Source organism: Strongyloides ratti, scaffold srae_chrx_scaffold0000003 (assembly GCF_001040885.1).
Source record: "Strongyloides ratti genome assembly S_ratti_ED321, scaffold srae_chrx_scaffold0000003".
NCBI lineage: Eukaryota > Metazoa > Nematoda > Chromadorea > Rhabditida > Strongyloididae > Strongyloides > Strongyloides ratti.
Genome location: NW_020171511.1, coordinates 544,743 through 568,431, shown reverse-complemented (window position 1 = coordinate 568,431; position 23,689 = coordinate 544,743). Strand labels below are relative to the sequence as shown.

The window sequence follows — 23,689 nt, the reverse complement described above, 5'->3', positions numbered from 1 at the left end:
TTTTAATAAAGAATATAGTGATAATTTTTGTTTTTCTTTTTAAAATATTTATAACATTTTCGTGTACTTAGTTAATCTTTTTTCACTATAAGTTATATTTGAAGGAAACAGCTTGACAACAAATTTCATAATTCAAAGACTTTTTAATGTTTCTTAAATGGTTTTCAACATTTACACCATAAGTATTATATTAACAATTTGATGAGAAACTCATTACTATAAATATAAATCATATCTCATTAAAAAAAGATTTACAGTTCCTTAATGATAATTATTTTAAATATATATATAAATATATATATATTATTCATCATTAAAATTCTTAAAAAAAAAATTTTTTTTTGTTCATTTATATTTATTTATACCCCTCTTTTAATATTTAAAAAGGTAATTGATAAAAAAAATTTTTTTTGTATACAAAAAAAAATGTTTACTATTTTATTTTTAAAAAAAAAATTATAAAAAAGATAAATATTATTCAGATGATTGTTAGAGTATCAAAAAATATATAAACATAAAGCATTAATAAGATTAGTTTATTAATATATAAAAAATCAAATGGTTTTATTCATTAGATAAGATTGTTTCCTTATCTTCAAACAATCTATTTAATACAGTTGTCAAATAACTATATATATATATATATGTAATGATGATATTATAGATAATATTTTAGTAATATCAATAAAATATAATTTTATTTTAATATTATACATATAATATTATATATTCAAATTTTTTTTTTATTTAAATTTGAATAATTTTTTATTTAAAAAAAAATGAAAGGTGTATTATTAGTTGATGATCGTGATTCTGTCATTTTTACTAATGGTGATAATGAATTTTTATTATATATAAGAAATTATGATGAGATAAAAGAAACATCAGAAATAGAATCCCCATTATCTGATGAGTCTGGTCTATCTAATGATAATATATTAAATCAATTTATTACTGTAGATATTCCAAATAGACAAGCAACTGATGTTTTTTTACCACTTATTATGTTATATAACTCCCATAGGGCACAAAGAAATATTATAATCAACGAGATTGAAAGCAATAATTTAAAATTTTTCTTTCGTCATCTCTCAGAACAACATTATATTATTTATGTAACAGAAGTGTAAGTAACTTATAATTTTCCCAAATACTTATACATATATTTTAGAGATTACAAATGTGATTCAAAAAGAATACTTGACAAACTTCATCATTTATTCGGTTTTTATATTGGTCCATTTGGTATGTTAATAAGAAATGAATTATCATCTATGAGACATGCAAAAAATATGTTAAAATATCGTGTTAATGAGGTAATAGAGAAAAAAAAACCTCTATTTCAAGAACATTTAGATCATCCTAATTATTCTGATAATGGATTAAAATTTTGCAAAAATTTAAGTAATGGATTAAAATTGCAGATACCTAATAATTTGTAGGTTTATAATTATAATAATTTATTTATATATATAAATATATATTTATATAAATACCTTATTATAGATGTATATTAATTAGAAATGGTACATTATTAGCATCATCTGGTACTAAAAATTCATTTTTTACATGTAATCATTTAACAGACTCATTATCAGGTAATGATATAGAAGAATTAATGCATATACGTGATATAAGATTAAAATTTAAAATAGATGAAGAATTTGATAGTATATGGTTAAAAATAAAGAAAAAAAAAGATCTATTATTATTTGTTAATGTTTTTTTTATTAAATTGACAAATGAAATTAGTTGTATAATAATAACATCATTAAATGATTCATGGAAAATATATAAAATAAATGAAATTTTTGAACATATGTATAATTTAGGAAAAACAAATATTATAAAAAATTGTCTTAATTTAATAAATCAAAATATTTATGATTTATTTCCTAAAAATAAAATTGACTATAATAGTAATGATATTTTATTATATAAAAATCATGGTCGTAGGATAATTGTAAGTTATAAAAAAAATATATATATTAAATATAATTAAAATGATTTAGAATATATGGTCAAAATTAGAAAAACAATTATTAAATGATGTTGGAAAAAAAGATGAAATGGATAAAAAAAATTATCAAGATATAAAATTTTTAAGAAATAATTTTAACAATACATCTTGTGATAGTGGTGTTGAAGTAAAATCAGTTACAACATCAATATTAAATGCCTATAATAAATCTAAAAAAATTTTAAAATCTTATTTTGATGATTCACAAATTCATTTGGAATTATTGGAAGAAGTTATGATAGCACAATTAAAAAGGATGTTTAGATTATATCTTAATGATTTATTAGAAATTAATAAAGATGAAGGAAGATTATATATATTAAATAAAATAAAAACAGAATTAAAATATTGGTTTGCAAATGAAAGAAAATTATTTTTTAAAATTAATTATGAAGAAATTAAGATTTCAGTAAATGAAAATAGTTTAGGATATATATTATCATGCTCAAATTTACCTTTTCGTTATTGTCATTTATTTAATAATTCTAAAGAAATGTTATTAAAAACAACAAAAATAGAGTTATTACTTTTGGAATATTTGAATGTAATTAATTTTAATGATGTTGATGATAAAGAAGAATGTATTGAAATTTCAGGATTACAAAATAATTCTGTTTATTATATAAAGGTATTTTTATTAAAAAATAATTATATATAATAATTATATTTTCAGTATTCTGTAAGAGATAATTATATAGATAATTTGTCTGTTGGCAACTCTTTTTATCCTAGATTATGTAAATATATATTTAATTCTAAGCATTCTACAGAATCAACAAATGTTTTTCAAATATATGCTATATTTGATTTTAGTATAGACAAGGAAATTGCAATTATTCAGTGTAAAGAAATTTTAAAGTATTATTATCATTATATTTCATGTATATCAAAAAATATTTTAGTATAAGTAATTAAGAATAATTTATTATTAATTTAAATAATTTTTTACTAATAAGAATAAATTACTGCAAATTAAAATTAATAAAAATTGTTTTTTCTTTTTTTTAACAATTTATAAACTTTTTAATAAAAAATTTATTTAAAATGTGGGATTTTTTTTTTAAATTTAATACATGTATTTTAACATAAAAAAAAATTAATGAAAGAAAACTTAAAAAATGTTTCAAAAGTAATTTTTTAAAAAAAATAAATAATACTACTTAATGTTAAAAAAGATTTTGTTGAATAGAAATGTTTATATAAAACATATGTAATTATTGTAATTACCATTATTTCATACTTTAAGCTCTCTTGTGATTATTGTACTACATAATATGTAATGTCAAAATAAAATGATTTCAAAAATTACAAATAAAAATTTTAAAATATAAAAGTACCACAAAATTAGAATACAAAATATTAATAAAAATAGTGAATTTAATATTTTTAATATAAATTTTTTAAGATTAGAAAGTTTTTTTTTATACATATATCTATTTTAATTTAATATAATAGACAAAAAAAAATTAAGATTAATTGTTTTTACAAAAAAAAATAAAAAATAATGTACATAGAAAAAAAAAATGTTAACATTATTCTATAATAATCTTAGATTATGCACGAAATATATTTTTTTTAACTTTTATAAATTTAAAGCTTTATTCTTTTTAATTTATATCATTTTGATGTTATTGCTCATGCTAAAAAAATATATTAAACACAAATAGTATTGATAATGTAAAAAAATTTAATAATAGATAAATTTATATTTGATTACTCAAAATTTAATATACAAATTATTTAATACAATTTAACGTTATAAATATTTTTTTTTATACAAAATAATATAAGCATCATAAATATGTGCTTATTTGTAAATATAAGATAATAATGTAAAAAAAAAAGTATAATAATAACATTATTTAATGTTTGTATTACAAGTTTTTTTTTGTACTTTATTTATCTATTATGAAATTGAGTCAAAATAATAAAAAAAAACAAACAAAATATTACAATTCTAACATATATTATTTTGTCATTGATACAGAAATATATAAATCTTTAAAAATGTTTTTATTAAAATAGAAAAAAAAAAAGTTTCATTACTTTTTAATCATTAATCTATACACAATAATAATTTTAATTATAAAGCAACTTCTTATATAACTTTTTTTTTATCTTTATATTGTTACTTTTTGCTTTTTGCTTTTATAGATAGCGGTAGTTATATAAAATTCTAATTGTAATATATAACATACTTGTTAATATTTGATGTATACTGTTTCAACAACATTTTTAAATAGAAAAAAATTTTTTATCTAAAGAATTTATGAGTAACATCATAAAGTAAAAATCTTATAACATAAAATATATGTTAATAAAGGATTTTGAAAAAAAATTTTTGATTTAATTATTCAATTGTTAAAAATGTTCCAAATTTTTTTTTTTAATTTTAATGTAAACAATTGTTTTAAATCAATATTATAATAATAAAAAAAAATGTCTTTTAATAAATCTATGAATTATATCTTAAAAAATGATTATTTTTGATGTATATGTAAAATCTTTTATAAAATTAAGAACAAATTAAATGTTTAAATATGTCAGATGAATAATTATCAAAAAAAGTACATTTATAATAATTATTATTTTTTATATATTCAATTTGTAATATTATTATAAAATAAAAAAGATAAAAAAATTATATTTATTTTTAATTTTTAAACATTTTTTAAATTTTTCTTTTATCATTTATTATGATAATAAAAACTTTTTCAAAAACTATTATATTAAACAGTTTGTAAAAATAATAAATTTTTTTTTATTCAGTTAAATTAAATATTTACACCTGTTTTATTATTTGAAACAACAACTGTTTAATATAAAATGACATTATTTATATAAATCAGGACTTTACAAGTAATACCAATTAATTTAACTAATAAATTTAGAAAAGATTATTTTCAACATTTATATTATAAATTTTTTTATTATATAAATAAAAAAAAACAATAAAATCATTGTAGAAATATAATATCTTTTGATCTAGTTCTGATTAAAAAAGATTACTTAAAAAAAACTATTTGGTTAGATAAACAGACTATTTTCTTAAAAAAAAATTTTGAAAAAAAATAATATACTTATATACTATTTTACTATAAAGTATTGAAATTAATCTAGTTATTTAATAAATTATTATTTTCATCTTACTATATTATATTTTTTTGTTAAATTATTTTGTTTTTTTTTAAATTTTTCCAATTCATCATATTATATTTTAAATCTTCTATTACATTACTCATTTTAATATTTTATTTTTCCTAATAAAAAGAATTTTATATTATTTGATAGATTTTTTATTTTCTACTTTAAAATACAATAATTTTTCAAGTTTAATCACAATAATAGTTTTAATTTATTAATCTATAGATTATTTTTTTTATAATTTTCTTGTAATAAATTAATACTTTCTAAATATCATATTCACAAAATGTATTTATATTATATTATGAGAAATAACAAAAATAACTTTTAGATGAACTGGAATGAAGATAAATAATAATACCATTTTTGCTTACACTAAAAAGATTACTGACATCATCAAATCTAGTCTTGTACTAAAAGAATTTAAATATAAACAATTATAAAAATTTTTTATCTATATTTTTTTAATACTTAATGAGTAAAATAACAAGTACAATGATAAATAATAAAATAAAAACTAATATTATTTTACTTTTTTTTTAAAACAATAACAAGAACATTAAAATATTTGATTTAGTAAACTTTTAATTATCTTGAACTTGACTAAAAATTTTTAATATAAATATTTTTAAAAAAAAGTTTTTCAAAATCATTTTGTTAACAGTATAATAATTATTTTAAAAATTACTTTTACTTTTGTTTAATAATTTTTATATTTCATTTTATTAAAATTACAAGTATATTGAAAAGAATTTTTCATAACAATACAAAATATATTTTTATTGTTTATTTATTATTCATTTTAATATTGTAAATATGACAAATTATAATAGAATGTCACAAACTATACAAATTGTTGACTCGTGTCTATGCCATCAAACCAATTAATACCTCAATTAAACAATAGTTATTATTAATTTGTCATTCACCTCAATTTTTATTCTTACTTCATTAATATATTATTTTTGATATAATTTAGCATCTGGATAGAATAGTTAAAATTCATTTACTTTTATTTTATTAATCTTCTGTATTTTATATATAAACTAATTACAAAATCTATGATTATAAAATTAACAATATTTTTATATTGTTAACAAATAGGATAAATAAAATTAAGAATAACTTAAATAAATTTTATATTATAGTAAAGATGATTAATAAAACATTAAGTTTTAAGCTATTTTACTTATATTATTTATAATTCTTTGTATCATATACAATTGGTATTATTTTTATTTATTAATACAATAAAAATTCTTATTCTTTTTATATAAAATCATTCTTTTCATCTTCATAACAAATATAAAAATGTATCATATTATATAAAATTATATTATTTATTTACATTAATTTAATATAACAATTTTATTTAATATAACTATTAAAAAAAAAAGAAAAAAACTTTATATATATATTTTTTTACTTTAAATCTTATATAAAATACAAATATAGATAATTTTAACTTCGCATCACTTATTTCAAAATGTTATTTTATTTTTTCATGTCAATTTTTATTATGTCTATATATAAAAAAATATATATATAATTATTTATGTATTTAATTTTACTTACTTTTATATGTAAAATTTAATTGGCGCCATGACATAATTGAAAAATCAAAGTTTTTATTGTATAGATGTGCTTTAATATCAAGCTGACAGTACATATATATATATATAAATATATATACTCAACATGAATAAAAATTGTTTATATAAATTTTTACAATGTCTAATTTAAGAGTGATGAATTTTACTAAATATGTACATTGATTATTGTAAAATGTTTTTGTTGGTATTTAATAAAGTTTTAAAACTTATGTGTAGAGTATATTTAATAGATTTTAAAAGTTTTTTTTTTTCTTTATATAATATAAACTTTTTCTTTTTAAAAATTATGATTTTTTTTTTGAAAATATGTTTGATTATTTTAAAGATAAAAATATTGTTAAATAGTTGTAAAATTCATTAAATATTTAAATTTTATTTGATAGTATAGTAATAAATTTAAACATTATTAAATTAAGATTTTTGTCATTCCGTTCATTATTGTGAAAAGTTAAAAGAAAATATGTTAGATATATTTCTTATCTACATTTAAAGAATATTTGAGATTTTATAAAAAGATATAGTTAATGGAACTTTTCACATTAAGATTTTAATTGGATAAGGTAAATGTAATATAATATTATTTATTTTATGGCATATCTAATTTTCAATTGTTTGAAAGCTAATTATAATAGTATATTACTGTTTTCTTTATTTATATAATTTATTAAAAATTATACTGTAATTATCAAAATATAATATTTCTATACTATTTGTAAGTGTTGATTTCTTTAAATAAACCAACATATGTTAGATAATACTAGGTTATAAAATTATATCTTGTTTCAACATTTTAAAAAATTTTTTATTTTACCTTTATTATATTTCTTTTACATTATACTATAAATATATATATTTTTATATTAATATCATCATACAAAAATTAAAATATACATATATTCACATATACATATATATATATTTAGTATTTTCTATTTATTAAAATAGTAATTATGTCTTACCTTTCATAGATCTAATCACATCCTCCTTTTACTTTAATTATTTATAGGAAATCAGAAAACATATTTTTATTAATACAATTTTTCATTAATCTATTATATATTTATTATTTTATATATATTTATATTTTTTATTATTATAAAAATTATATTTATATGATATAGCTTTTTAATATATATATTTTTTTTTAATAAATTTTTTATTTTACAAGAAAATAATTACTATTTAATAAAAAAAAAAACGTCTTATGAACCTTAAAAAAAAAAACTTGACAATCTAGGATTTTTATATTTCTGTCATTATTCTTATTGTTGTAAATAAATTTGTTTCAGTTGATATATATTAAATATGTAAATTAAGTATACTAAAAATATGACATTTAAAAATTGAGAGGTTGATATATACATATATATAAACTCAACCAGGTGGATGAATGATTATTCATGATTGTTAATATATATCTATATATATATATATATTCATCATATTATTATCGATATTAATATGAATAGTAAGGACAATGCTTGACCCATTCATATTAATACCTATTTTAGATTGTTATGAGTTAGAAACAGAAGACATCTTTTAAAATAAGACAATTTAGATATATACATATATAAACAAAAATTTTTATAAGTTATTTAATATAAACCTATTAATAATTAATCCCTACTAATACTTAATAAAACTATTTTTTTTTTGTTACAATTAAAAAATATAACAAATTGATTATAAAAAAAAATTTATTTTTTTTTTCTTCTAAACTTGTTCTTGCCCTTTTAAAACCGTCATATTATATTTTAAATATATTATTAATCTTTATCTAATAATATTATAAAATAATAAAAAAAAAAAATATTTGTATCTAGTTGAATAGACTATTATTTTACATTATACTTTTCTATTAATAATTGCTCATTTAAAACATGTTTAAAATTAAATATAAGAAATGGCTTTATAAAAGTAAAATTTCAACAATTTAATAATATTCTTTAATAAATTTATTATTATACATAATTAACATATAATATTAATCAACAAGAAATAAAAAAAAAAGTTTTTTTCATCACTTTTAAAATTGTATAAATTTAAGTAATATTTATTTGTGACACATACCAAATATGATAAATTTTATCATCTATAAGATGTTATACAATTCTTTAAATTATCTTTTTTTTTTTTTTTTAAATCATCTTACACAAACAACTTAACTACACATTCATCATAAATACTACAAAAATTCATGGTATTTATGAGCATTTCATATCAATTCTTTAACCTTTCATTTTATTCAATTACAATTTTATAATAAAAAAAAAATTTTTAATAATAAAATACATATATATACATATATATATATATATATATATTTCTATTGAATATTTCAAGTGTTTATAAAATTGTATATTACTAATATTTTTATAAATATAACATTTAACAATACTTTATTTTATTCTATATATATATATTTTTTAAAAATTTGTTTTACATGATACATTTAATTTCTTATTATTACTTTTTATTTTATTTTATGATAAAAAAAATATTTTAAAAACATTATTATTATAATTTTTTTTAAGATATGGTAAAAGAAAATTGTCATCGTTGTACTAAACCTGTATATCCAACTGATAAAGTTGGACCTTTAAAAGATTCAACATTTTTTCATCATGGTTGTTTTAAATGTTATATATGTGGTACACGTTTAGCATTGAAAACATATTTTAATAATCGAAATAATATTGAAGATAAGGTTAGTTTTTTTTATCTTTTTTAATTAAATTAATATAACAATTTTATTAAAATTAATTAATTATAGGAAATTTATTGTTCAAATCATGTACCAAATGCAAATCCACATGACTTACCTGTATTAACTAATAGAAATAAAAGTTCAACTGATATTGTTAAATCAAATGTTAGAGGATATAAAAATCATCCAGCAGATGCTGGTATTGCTGATTTAAAAATTGCACATGCTATTAAAGCTACACAAGTTGCTAAACCATATCCTAAAATTATTCATGGTGGAGCTAATTATGTTGTTGATTATGATACTCAAACAAGATTAGAATTAATTCATAGAGAAATGGAAGATAAATTATATGAAGAATTTAATGATGAACGGCAAAGAGAAATGAGAGAATTTGAAAAAGAAACTAAAGAAGAATGGGAAAAGGCATTAGATGAATTTGCTAAAAAATATCATAAAGGGCAAGTTAAAGAAAATAAAAGTAAAGAAGAATTAATAAGATGTTTAACATTAAAACGTGAAAAAAAATTAGAAACATTAAATATGAAAAGAAGAGAGAGAGAAAGAATGAAAACTGCTGAGTTAGTTGATAAACAGGCTATGGAAATGCTTGAATTATTTAGGCAAGCACGTAATAATGATAATGTTTATGAACAAAATAATGAATCACAATATACTTATCAATATCCATTAACACCACCACCACCAACACCACCATTATGTAGTAAAAAACATATATATACAGAAACAACAATATTTGAAGAAATTGATAGAATTGCTATTTCTGTAGCACAATCAAATGTATGTACATTTACTGATCTTATAAGGTGTTTAACAGTTGATGTACGAAATGATATGGATAAAGCAAGAGCAATATATAGATGGATTACAGTAAAAAATTTAAATGTTATGATTTTTGACAATAATATTGAAACAGATACACCAATGGGATTATTAAGAGGAATTAAATATGGTACAGAAAGTTATCATGTATTATTTAAAAGATTATGTGCCTATGCTGGTCTTCATTGTGTTGTTATTCGTGGTTATAGTAAATCAGCTGGTTATCAACCAGGTTACAAATTTGATGATTCACGTTTTAGAAATACATGGAATGCTGTTTATTTAGATGGTTCATGGAGATTTGTTCAATGTAATTGGGGTGCTAGACATCTTGTTAATGCTAAAGATTCATCTAATAATAATAATATTAATAATAATCCACCATCACCAAAAGATTCTAATTTACGTTATGAGTATGATGATCATTATTTTATGACTGATCCAGAAGAATTTATATATGAATTTTTCCCATTAGATGAAGAATGGCAATTATTACGTAAACCAATAACATTACAACAATTTGAAAATTTACCATTTGTTAGATCTCTATTTTTTAAGTATGGTCTTAAATTTGTTGATCCAAATATACCAGCAATTATTAATTCTGATGATTCTGGTGCTGCAACAATATCATTAAATATGAAAAATTCTGACTCAAAATTTCTTATATTTCATTATAATTTAAGATTTTTTGATTCAGATTCATGTGAAATTAATGGATATAATATGAAACGTTTTGTTATGCAATCAAGTTTAGGTGATACAATTATTTTTAGAGTTCATTGCCCATCAACTCGACCAATGTTATTAGATGTCTTCGCAAATCAAGTCTTACCTGAACACTATTTGACAGGTCAACCTATCAAATTTAAAAGTGTTTGTAAATTCAAAGTAAGTTAATAAAAAAATAAAATTAAATATTTATTTTATTTATATCAAAATAAATTTTTTTTAATAAAATAAATAATATATATTTTTTTTAGATACAATGTAAAAACTTGAATGTAATTATGGTACCATTACCAGAATGTGCTTCAGGTGAATGGGGACCACCTAAAGCATACAGATTATTTGAATTAGTACCTTTAACACATGAAGATCCTATTATAACATCTGGTCAACATTTGGAAATTAAATTTAAAATGTTACAACCACTGGCTGAATTTGTTTGTTCTTTACATAAAAATAATGTTGATGATCGAAGATTACAAAAATGTTGTAAAACAATTATTTATGGTGATGAAGTAAGCATTAGAATAGAATTTCCAGATGAAGGACAATATGGATTAGATATTTATACCAGAAATTCTAAAAAACCAAATATCAATGGAAAACAACTTCTTACTCATTGTTGCAAATATTTAATTAACTCACGTGCCTAAAAAATAGACACAGTAAAAATATTAAAAAAAAAAGAAATAATACATATGATAAAATATTACATTTTATTTATAATTTTAAATTGTACTTACATTCAATACTTCTCTATTAAAAAAAAAAAAATAAAAACAAAACGTATATAAATGTATGTTATATTAAATGAAAAGCCTAATAAATAACCAAAACATGAGTAAATGTATATGAATGAAGAATATATATAATGATTGTACACTGTATTAACCTCACTTATATAAATAGGTTCACTTGCGAATAGAGATTTAATAATAATTTACATAACAATTAAGATGACTCAGTGTAAGTTACATGAGATCAACTTTGCGGTTCACCATTATTTTGAATACCTACGCTGTTAGTAAAGTAAAAGTACTATTAAGAAAACGATAAAAAGGCATCAATTCTCAGTTGATAGTTGCCATTTGTTCTTGCATCAAAACTGGAGAATATTGCACTTTTTGTATAGGTGCTCGAGAATCCATATTTGTTAATGGTCTAGGTAAATTATGTTGTTGAGGCCAAGAATTTTGTTGATTAACATTTATATATCCTTCAATAGAAGAATTAATTTGTTGTTGGTGTTGTTGATGGTGAAGAACATCTAAATTAAAAAAATATATATATAATTTTTATTTAAAATGAGGGAATCATACTTGTATCATAATTAGGCCTCATCATATTAGATTGTCCATTGCCTTGTGGAACCATACCATTTTGTCCATTTATAATTTGATTAGGAATTTGTTGATTAGGAAGATACCCTTGATTATTTTGATTTTGTTGTAACATCATTTGATCCATATTTTGTTGTTGTGATTTTTGTATAGAATTCATAGAATTTGGTAATTGCATATTACCTTGGATATTTGGAATTGTCATATTTTGTTGTTGTCTAGATTGTTGTGGTATTCCTGATCCTTGTATACCAGAATTTTGTATATTAGGACTTTGTAGACCAGGACCTTGTATACCAGGCATTTGCATACCATTTCCAGGCATACCAGGATTTTGCATATTTTGTGGTCTATTATTTTGTCCATTCATTACATTCATATTATTTGGGACCGGTAATTTTTGTTGAAGTGGATGATTTGGTATTCCATTTGGCATATTAATCTGATTAACATTAGGATTTATATTAGAAGGTAAATTTTGTTGTCTCATTTGTGTCATATTTGGATTCATCGTTTGATTAATATTAGGAGGCATATTAGATTGTTGTTGCATTCCATTCATTGACATTTGTCTCATGTTATTTTGTTGGGGTAATGATGATGGTGAAATAAATTGTTTATTTTGTTGACCATTAGATCCCATTGGATACATTTGTGGTGATGGCATCATATGATTTGATGGTGTTGTTGTTTGATGTTGTTGATTAGGAAATTGATTTATTCTATTTGAAATATTTTGTCCTGGTGGAAAAAATGGTACTGATGGTGATTGTTGTTGAGGTTGATGTTGTCTTTGATTTCCTGGCATTGGTTGGGATCCTGGACGATTAGGTGGTGGCATATTATTATTAGGTAAATATGGTGGTCCTAAATTTGGTGGTCCAGTTTGTCTAATATTTTGATGAATACCTTGTTGCATATTCATTGGTACACCTTGCATAAAACCATTTGGATTATTTATAGGTCCTTGTGAAATTTTATTTATATCATGTTCATGCATCATATGATTCATATGATATGATTCTTCTCTTTGTCTTGTTTTATCAATACCAAAAACTTTTTCAATTTGATTTAATTTTTCTAATTTTAAATGTTTTTCTTGACTTTTTTTTTGATCATATGATAAATTATTATCACCATTTACTGAATTATTATTACTTCTAATTGGCATTTTACTAGGAGGTTCATTTAATGTTTCTTGAGTCATTCTTTCCATTCTACGTAATGGATTATCATCATCTTTATTATATGTCCTTGATGATGGTGGTATATTTCCATAATTGTTACTCTGTGGGTGATTACCATTAGACTCTTGTCCATGAATACCATTAGTTGTAGGTATTGTTAATGGTTTTGTAAATGTATTAGGTTGTTCTTTAATAGGTGACATCTTTCTTTTTATTCCCCGATTACAATTTTGTTCTATTTTTTTTTCATTACCATATTGATTTGGATGTCCATAATTACTAATATGCCATGTTTTAAGATTATCATATTTCTTTTCATTAATATCACAGATAGCTTTATTGGCCATTTCAGATGAAAAAACAAAACTCATATTTGAATACATTTGAGAATGTTGATGCTGTTGTTGTTGTTGTTGTTGCTGCTGCTGTTGTTGTTGTTGGAGTGAGTTAGTATTATTCATAGGAACATTCATATTTGGTGGATAATTGTTCATATTATTTGCTGTATTTGGTGTTGAAGATTGTTGAGGATATGATGAGTGTTTGTTAATATTCATGTCGTAAACTGATCTATTTTGACTAATTGATTGTGTTGATGTCATATTGTCATTTGAATTCGTATTATTTTGATTTGAGAACATTTGTGGATTTATATAATTATTTTGTCCATTTGGTACAGAAAATTGATTATTTGATTGACTGTTAAATTGATTATATTGTTGGTTTGGATAATAAGATCCCATAGAATTATCCATAACATATTTGGATGAATCAGAATTTAAATTATTAAAGTTATTGTTAGTAGTTAGCCCATTATTGTCAGTCATTGTTTTAATCAATGCTCTAAAATAAAACAAAAAAAAAATTTAAAATTTAAATATCAAATATATAAAATTATAGTAATAAAAATATTTATAATAGTCTAATTATATTATTTTAAATAAATTTAATAAAATAAATTGTTATATTAAATATGAATAAAAGAAAAATTTATGTATTAAGATTATGAGGAAGCCGTTACTTAAGAGAGTCAATACAATGAATATAGTGTATAAAGGGAAGTTTCTTTGGCATATATTGTGCTCAAATTATACTGGCTGTTGTCTTGCATTCAGTTTAAACAAAACCAAAATTATGGCAGAGAATTAGGGTAGTAGAGAATGATGGCCGCCAAAGTCTTCTATATTAAAGAAAGGCCAATTGACATGACCATATGAGCAAAGTGGTTGTTGATGATTTAAAGATTGCAAATCCTTGTTATTTTTTTTTTTTTACTATCATGGCATAAAGGATACCGTTAAACAAAAATAGTAGATAATTTTTTTTTTTTTATCAAAATAAAAATTTTTTAAATTAAAATATAAATAACTATATGACATATATATGTTTATTAAAAAGTGTAATTAAGATGTAAAAAAAGTGTACTTTTTTTTTATTATAATAAATGATTTTAATCTAAAGCATTAGATATGAGTAGATTGTTTGAAAAATGAATAGCAAGCAATGACATAAAACAGTTTGCCTTAATAAGCTGTTATAAAAAAAAATGTTATACATGTTTTACATAGGTCGTATGCATCCAATAACATTATAAATAAAAGTAAATTTAATGTTTTGCGTGAAAATAAATTATGACATCAAAATTTTATATATTGGTATTGAAAGAAACTAACAATCTAACAAAATGTAAAAAAAACAAGTAATACTAGCATTTCAAAGTGAGACCCAATACTCTTACACCAGAAATGTATTTAATAATGATGGAATAAGAAATCATATGTTCTTAAAACTTCAGCTCTACTACACGAAAATAAAAATGAGACAAATAAATAATGTACATACAAATAATATAAGTTAGATATTTAAATGACTTTTTTACCGTATAATATAAATAAAACAATTTTAATATAACTTTATTAATTATTTTTTATTTTATAATTATATTATTTGTCTGATCAAAAAAATTATATATTACTTGTAAAATAAAGTAACAAAAAAAAAATTGTCAAAATTTAAAAAGTAAAATAAATAAATAATATAAAGTTAGCTTATTATATATATATATATTTTAATAATATAAATTTGAATATAGTTAATTAAGCAACACACTATTTGTAAATGTAAAAATTCTCTCATTAATAAGGGAATTTTTTTTTTTTATAATACATTGGTAAGATAAAATATGTGAATATGGTATAAATTCAAAGTAATATTAAATAAATTGAAATTGTACGTATATATAAAATAAATTTGTATTAGTCTCTCTTCCCATGTCATTTTAAAATCGACAGAATCCTTTAAGACTACTCAATTTAGATGGTAAAATAAAACGAGAAAACCACTCTTGGTGAGGATAAACTAATTTAGAAAATGATAATTGTCAAATCGATAAATCTAAATTTAAAATTTAATGATAGAAAAGTTTTAATTAAAATTTGTTTACTTATATTGTAGAGTTAAATATATAAGTAAAAAGAGAACTATTAATGAATATATATTCATATATATATATACATTTATATATATAAATATATATATAGATATTATCAGATTAGATGCTGTATTGATAAGGACATATTACAAGTAAAACGAATGACATTTAATTAAAACATTTTGTCAAGTTTTTTATTTAATACTTAAATGATTGCATTTATAAAGCAAAAAAAAAAAGTTTATACTTCATTTATTTTATTATAGCATCTACGTCAATAATGTTGTTTAAAAAATATCGTATAACTTTATTAATGAATTTTTGCCTTTAGAAATACAAAAATTGTGGTAATATAGATGGAGAAGCGCAAGACATATCGCTACAAACATATATTCACTATAACTACATTTTATAATAATGTGCCTGTAGTATCGGCTGGCAGCTCCTCTATGTTTTGCCTCGCCCTTACTGATTTACAAGACAACCTAAAATTTTGATTTTCAGAGGTTTTCGCGCTTATTAATTGTCGCTGGTAATCTAAAATTTACAAAAATTTTAATATTATATATGATATAATATTTGGAATAAAATACTAATTCATATAAAATACCTCACATTATATAAAAATAAATATATATAATATTTGTTAAAAAAATAAAATAATTAAAATGAATTAAAAAAAAAAATAAAACAACAAAAATAATTTAATAAAGTATTAATGATAACTAAGAAAAGTTTATTATAGTTTAAAAAATGTAAATTTGTAAAAATATCATTACTATCATATTATTGAATATATTATAATATCACATCTTATCAAATAAGATTGTTAATGATATAAAAGAAAGACATAATTTGACATTATTAGAAGCCATTAGAATATAATTTCAGAAGCAAATATTCATTTGAATAATTTTTTTAGATGTACCTAATACTATCTCTTGGTAGAGATAGTTGTATCTTAAAAATAAATAGCATTAACGACAACATTGGATCACAATAATGATAACAGCCATAGGTACATTCTCTGGTCCATTGCACTGCAAATCACTTATGTGTGCATTAGAGAAAATATTTAAAAGTGGTACAATATTAAATTCAATTGAGATAATTAACTTCAACAGTCATAATTTTTATATTTGATCTGTTACATGTATATAAAACTATTGTACCAACGTTTGTGTTATGTAAAAATATAAAACTATAAAATCTTTGACAGTTGATCACACATCAATTAACCAGTAATTATTGTATGTTTCAAGTTTATTATATCTTTATATAAAAAAAAATGATACGTAAAATTTGGTAAAAATGTTGAAAGATAAAAAAAAATAATATATTAATATATATATATACTTAAAAATATTATTATATTTATAAAAATTATCTAAGAAAAAAATTTTTAACATAAGATAAGAAATAGTAATAAATAATCCATTAAATTTCCTTTGTCTAGGAAATATTATAGATTTTTAACTAAAAATTAATGTATTGATTTTGCAAAAAAAAAAATAGTCAAATGAATCACTAAAATAAGCAGTCTATATACTTAGAGTACATTTAAATAACGATAATTCAAATTTTTAACTATTGTATAGAAATATTAATTTAAAAAAAAAATATATATATATATCATACATCACATTCCTATTTGTTATTATTTCTTTTAACTGATTGTTTGTTTATATCATTTTTAAGTTACTATTTTATTTATATGGAATAAAATAGTTATAAGGTGGATGGAAAAATGTTGGTAAACTATTACCTACCATTTTTAATCATCATCATCATCATTGGACAAGCAATCATATATATATATATATATATAAACTAGGTATATATATATAAGTGTTAAAAGTATTTAATGGTTTTATCTTTAACATTTATAATTATTCATAAACTTTACATTAACATTTTAAAATCTTTTAATATATAATTCTTTAACCATATTATAAAGTGCTATATCTTTACATATGATATGATTAGTTACTTTATTCAAAAAAAGAAAAAAAAATAGAAGTTTTAAATTATTTTCTCATACGTTTCTTTATCATTTAATATTTTATATTTAAAAAAGAATATTACTGTGAAAGAAAATAAAATAAACAAATATTCGTTCCCATTAAATATATTGTTAATATGTTTTTATAAAATTTTTTATGAAAATTTTTTGTTTATTTATTTATATATTTCATCATTTTTATCTTTTAGTGGTCATCAATATTTCAATTTCAGATATTTTAAATAGTATTTATAAGTAAATGAGATTATTTTTTTTTATTATTTAATAATAAAATAATATCTTTTTTAATAATTAGATAGCATCTGGTTCATGTAAATGTAAAATATCAAAATTTATTCGTTATAAAATTAATATTTTATATAATTTCTTAAAATTTATCACATTTTCTTTTTAGAAATTTTATCTTTATTTATAGTAAATTATATTATATTTTAGTATAAAATGTCACAAGTTAGAGCTTGTTATGATTTTGATGCACAACCAGGAAGCGGTGAGTTGTCAATTAAGGAAAATGAAATTTTAACTGTTATTCGTGAAGTAAGTCTTTTTTTTTCCTTATTTAATTATATTTATATATATTTTTTTCTTAATAGAAAATTGAAGGAGGATGGATGGAAGGAAGAAATAGTGAGGGAAAACATGGATTATTCCCTGAATCATATGTCGTTAAAATTCAACCAGTATGTTTTATTACTAAATAATAACTTTATAATGTAATAAAAAAATTGTTATAGTTAACCACAACAGCTATTTCATCTCCTGTTCAATTACCAAGTGTACCAGTTCAAGAACTACCTGCACCTCCAAGTCTTTATGATAGCTCATGGGAAAATCCATCTATAGCAGCACCGTTACCACAATCATTACCAACAATTTATCCTAATCTTCAAAATTTATCACAAACACAACCACAAAATAATTCTCAAATTCTTCCAACTACAAGACCACAGGGTAAGTAGTTTTTATAAATTTTTTTTTTTATTTTTATAATAACAATATAAAACAATTTAGTATTTCAAAATACTTCAAACAATGATACAAACAACCAGTACGATGACTTTTATGATGAATGGACAGATGAAGAAGATGATACAGGAGTAAGTTTTATTTAGCAAAACAAAGAATATATATATATATATGTTCTCAAATGTTACTAATACATTGCTTTTAAAACATATAAATGTTAAGCTATTGAGAATCAAATACAATATTTTATTATTATCCCCAGATAACAATTAACTTTTTAAAGAATGTCATAAGAAGACTAAAGAAAAACTATTTTGCCTTTATATAGTGTAACATATCATTTAAAGATATACAATGAATAATTGTAAAGACAAAATTTAAATTTAGTTGTATTTTATACAATTTTATTTTCTATTTTAAGAAACTATATCCGGAGTATTTTGAGATTTATTCTTTTAATTTTTGTTCAACAATACTGGTAGTTAGAAAAATTTGAGTTATTTTAAAACATTACTTAAAACTTAAACTTTATTTTTATTTAAATCTATAATAAAATGATATTTGCAAGAGCTAGATCTATTGGATCTGTTGATTCTGAATTAATATCTACTTTTTCACAGATAAAGGTTATTTTTTTGTTTACTTTAACATTAGAATAATTGTATATAATATTTAGGAATCAAGAAAAAGTATTGATGAGGGTAGAAAAAATTCTGTTTGTGGAAGAAAAAGTTCTAGAAAAGGTTCTAAAATTATTTCTAAAAATATTGTTGATTCAAGAACTGATTTAAGTACTGATGAAGATGGTGCTACTATTAGCATTGGTTGTATATCTAGACATTCTAATAATAAAAGTTCTAATTCTATATCACTTTTAAATGTAATATATAAATTAGTTTGTTATGTAAATCTATATAAAGGAAAAAAGTTGTGTTTATATTAGTTAAATATTCTCTATTATTTTAATATTTATATTTGTTTTTTTTTTCTACAGGACAATGCACCAGGAAGTTCAAATCTTGGAGTAAATAGTTCTATGAATCGTCTTGCTGTTTCAAGATCGAAATCAGCTGGTACTGATGTTACTGGTGGAACAAATAAACAAGGAACAGCTAAAATGAAACAAATTAATCGGTTTTCAAATTTCGTTAAATCAGGAATGGAAAGTTATATTTTAGGTCAATCTAAGGTTGAATATCGTCCAAGATATTCAATTGTAAAGAAAGGAGATACCATTGAATGGGTTCGTGAAAAACCATTCATTGATATTACTGTTGAAGATCCAAAAAAAGAATCTAAATTAAAAGGATTAAAAAGTTATATTGCTTATCAATTAACTAATTCAGCAAATAATGGTCATGTTTCAAGAAGATATAAACATTTTGATTGGTTACATGAACAACTTTCAACAAAATATTTGCTTATCCCAATTCCTCCTCTTCCAGAAAAACAAGTATCAGGAAGATATGAGGAAGATCTTATTGAGCATCGCAAAAACATCCTACAATTATGGGTTAAAAAAATTTGTGCTCATCCAATATTATCTAGTTCAGATGTATGGAATCATTTTATATTTTGTAATGATGAAAAAGAATGGAAAGCTGGGAAACGCCTTTCTGAGAGAGATGAATATGTTGGTGGAAATTTTTTTATGAATCTTGCTGTTCCTGATCAAGTTATAAATCTTGCTGACCTGTAAGTTAATGTTTAAATGATTAAATATATATATATATTTTAACTATAGTGATAGACAAACAGAACTTTTTACCCGTTCATCTAAATTTATTGATGAAAGTATTAAAATTTTGTATGATAAATTATTTGAAACACAAAAAAGAATGGCTGGACCGTATAAAGCTAACTTTAAAAAATTATCTGATGCTTTTGATGCACTTTATATTGCATTCGAAGTTGATACATCACAAAAAAATCGTTCCCTTTCAACAGCCATTAAAGAATCATCAAGAATATTGAGTAAAATTGGTGATGATCATGAAATTCATGCAAAAAAGAATATTGAAATAACTCTTGATTGGTTATATACATATAAAGGAATTTTATCATCTATACCAGATATAATAAATGTTCACAAATCATGTCTTAATAAAATGAAAGAAAATGAACGTTTACTTGATGAAGGTAAAGTTACCACACATCAAGCTAAAATGGTTCAAAGACATGTTGATACAACAAGTTATGCTTTATTAGCTGAAATAAATCACTTAACAAATGAGAGAACTAAAGATTTTAGTCATATGTTAGAATTATTTTTTTCACAACAAGCTGAGTTTTATAAGAATATTGGTCAGCAATTTGAAACACTTTCTAAAAAATTTAAAAAATAATCTTTCTTTAAGAGGTTTTTTTTTTATTATTATTTCAATTACTCAATATTTTTCACAAAAATTCTCACTTTCACAAGGATTTTTTTTATACCTTTTAATCGAAACTAATTAAAAACATTTTAACAATAAATATATAGCATGATAAAAAAAATTTTTTTTATAAGATATATATACAGTTAAGAAGAGATACTTTTTAACTGTATATATAAATAAAAAAAAAAATTTTTTTTTTAAAATATATATCAATATATCTATTTTATCTTTCTATTGCTAACATTTTATTAATTTTCATATGGTGGTGAAAGCTTTTTAATTTTTTACCTACATAAAATAAAAAATGTATTGCGATTATATTCTTATCTTTTATAACTAAATTATGAATAAATAAACAATCAGGTGATACATTTTGTATCTACATTTATTTTATATTTTTATTTTATAAAAAAGCTTACTAAATTCTACAACCATACATTAGATTATGTAAATTTCAATTTCTTTTGATATGCTTCATTGACGCTTTTTATCATTTTGATAGGAGAAAAATTATTTAAATGATCTATTGCATCATAAAAATTGCATATTTTTAACTTCATACTAACTTATTTATCTTTTAATTTTTTTTAATTTATTTATATTGTTAAATTGATTTTTTTTTTTGTAATAAGAATTGTATTGTAATTAAAATAAAATTTAAATTATACACTGATATTTATGTAGTAATAAAATTTATTCTACTTTTTTTTAAAAAAAAATTAAACTACCTATTTATATACTGATTACAAAAATTTAAATTTTACTGATATTTTATATCAGTTAATTTAACACCCAATTATATTATAGATTTGCAAAAAAATTTTCAAGTAATTATTGCAACTTTCTAAACTGGGTATATATTAAGAAGACGATTTTTAATATTTCGTTCATTCTTACTGATTACAATATGACAATTTGTGAAGCACCATATACTGAGGCAGGACAAATTATTACAGGTAAGTCATAGACATTTACATTATTATATATGTAACAATATATAAAAATCACGCCATTGATATTCAAAAAATTATTTATTATTATAGACTTTATAAAAAATAACAATGCAAATAAATTATATGAAAAAAAAAGTAGTGAAATTATTGTTTTAAATAATAATATTAAAAAAAAATGGATTACTTGGACAACAATTGATTATGATTCATTACCAAAATGGTATAAAGATAATGAATTTCTTCGTAATGGTTATAGACCACCATTATATTCATATACTGAATGTTTTAAATCTATATTTTCATTACATACTGAAACGGGAAATATATGGTCCCACTTATTTGGTTGTATATTATTTTGTTTAATCTTTCTTGTTGAAAGATTTTCACATATACAATTTCGTCCTTCTAATGATCAATTAATCTTAGCAAATTTTTATTTTTCAGCTGTTTTTTGCTTTGGCGCCAGTAGTTTGTATCATACAATGATATCACATTCATGTAAAGCAATGACAGCTTTTTGTAAAATAGATTATGCAGGGATTGCTATAATGAATGTTGGAGGATTTATACCACCCATATATTATCTTTTTTATAAAAATCCTGAAATTCAAAAATTTTATTTAACTATTATTATAACATTAGGAATAATATGTATATTTTTATCATTATCAAAAAAATTTAGTGAAACTGAATATAGACCATTAAGAGCAGCAGTTTTTTTAACACTTGGTTGTTCAGCTTTTGTTCCAATATTACATTATTGGAATATGAATGGAATTGATAAATTTGTTGAAAATGGTTTTTTAAATTTAATTGCAATGTTTTTCATTGATTTAATTGGTGCTTTGTTTTATGTAACAAGAATTCCTGAACGTTGGTTTCCAGGAAAATGTGATTATTGGGTATGTAAATAATTTTATTTTTTAACATTAACATTATAAATTAATCAACCATGTATTTTAGTTTCAATCACATCAATTATTTCATATATGTGTACTAATTGGAGCCATAGTTCATCATTATTGCATTAATTTAATGGCACACAATTGTTATAAGGATAACATTTGTCTACCACAACTTACTTCACAAATTATAAACTCAACAATAAATCATCAGGAATTTTAAATATTTAATAGGATCAAATTTATCTTACTTTGAAATGTAACAGTTTTCTAGAAATTTTTTTAATGTTACCTCAAATAAAGAAATACAACATATAAAAGACTGGTAAAAAATTTTTTTTTAAAAAAAAGATATATCTAGATGCATTGTTTTTTTTTAAAAAGTTAAAAATAAAAAATTTTATTTATAGTTTAATTTTTGTTAAAACATTTTAAAATTTAGGTTAAACA

The 23,689-nt window shown here is 20.4% G+C and overlaps 5 protein-coding genes across 5 annotated transcripts; 4 read left to right on the top strand and 1 right to left on the bottom strand.

Annotated features, from left to right (window-relative positions):
- Positions 1–779: 779 nt before the first annotated feature.
- SRAE_X000193000 (Hypothetical protein) lies at positions 780–2,927 on the top strand (the record flags this gene model as incomplete). The annotated part of the gene is made up of 5 exons (XM_024654507.1): positions 780–1,126; positions 1,172–1,438; positions 1,507–1,963; positions 2,013–2,648; positions 2,694–2,927. The coding sequence occupies 5 exons, from the start codon at positions 780–782 to the stop codon at positions 2,925–2,927; spliced, it is 1,941 nt and encodes a 646-aa protein (XP_024499400.1).
- A 6,389-nt stretch (positions 2,928–9,316) lies between these two features.
- On the top strand, positions 9,317–11,712 carry SRAE_X000192900 (Kyphoscoliosis peptidase; the record flags this gene model as incomplete). Its single annotated transcript, XM_024654496.1, has 3 exons — positions 9,317–9,487; positions 9,554–11,221; positions 11,314–11,712. The coding sequence occupies 3 exons, from the start codon at positions 9,317–9,319 to the stop codon at positions 11,710–11,712; spliced, it is 2,238 nt and encodes a 745-aa protein (XP_024499399.1).
- A 417-nt stretch (positions 11,713–12,129) lies between these two features.
- On the bottom strand, positions 12,130–14,413 carry SRAE_X000192800 (Hypothetical protein; the record flags this gene model as incomplete). Its single annotated transcript, XM_024654485.1, has 2 exons — positions 12,130–12,326; positions 12,379–14,413. 2 exons carry the CDS (start codon positions 14,411–14,413, stop codon positions 12,130–12,132), a joined length of 2,232 nt encoding a protein of 743 aa, XP_024499398.1.
- A 4,068-nt stretch (positions 14,414–18,481) lies between these two features.
- SRAE_X000192700 (Sorting nexin) lies at positions 18,482–21,351 on the top strand (the record flags this gene model as incomplete). Its single annotated transcript, XM_024654474.1, has 6 exons — positions 18,482–18,577; positions 18,634–18,720; positions 18,775–18,991; positions 19,052–19,137; positions 20,001–20,701; positions 20,751–21,351. The coding sequence occupies 6 exons, from the start codon at positions 18,482–18,484 to the stop codon at positions 21,349–21,351; spliced, it is 1,788 nt and encodes a 595-aa protein (XP_024499397.1).
- A 940-nt stretch (positions 21,352–22,291) lies between these two features.
- Positions 22,292–23,462, top strand: SRAE_X000192600 (Adiponectin receptor protein; the record flags this gene model as incomplete). The annotated part of the gene is made up of 3 exons (XM_024654462.1): positions 22,292–22,340; positions 22,428–23,239; positions 23,301–23,462. 3 exons carry the CDS (start codon positions 22,292–22,294, stop codon positions 23,460–23,462), a joined length of 1,023 nt encoding a protein of 340 aa, XP_024499396.1.
- Between the last annotated feature and the right edge of the window lie 227 nt (positions 23,463–23,689).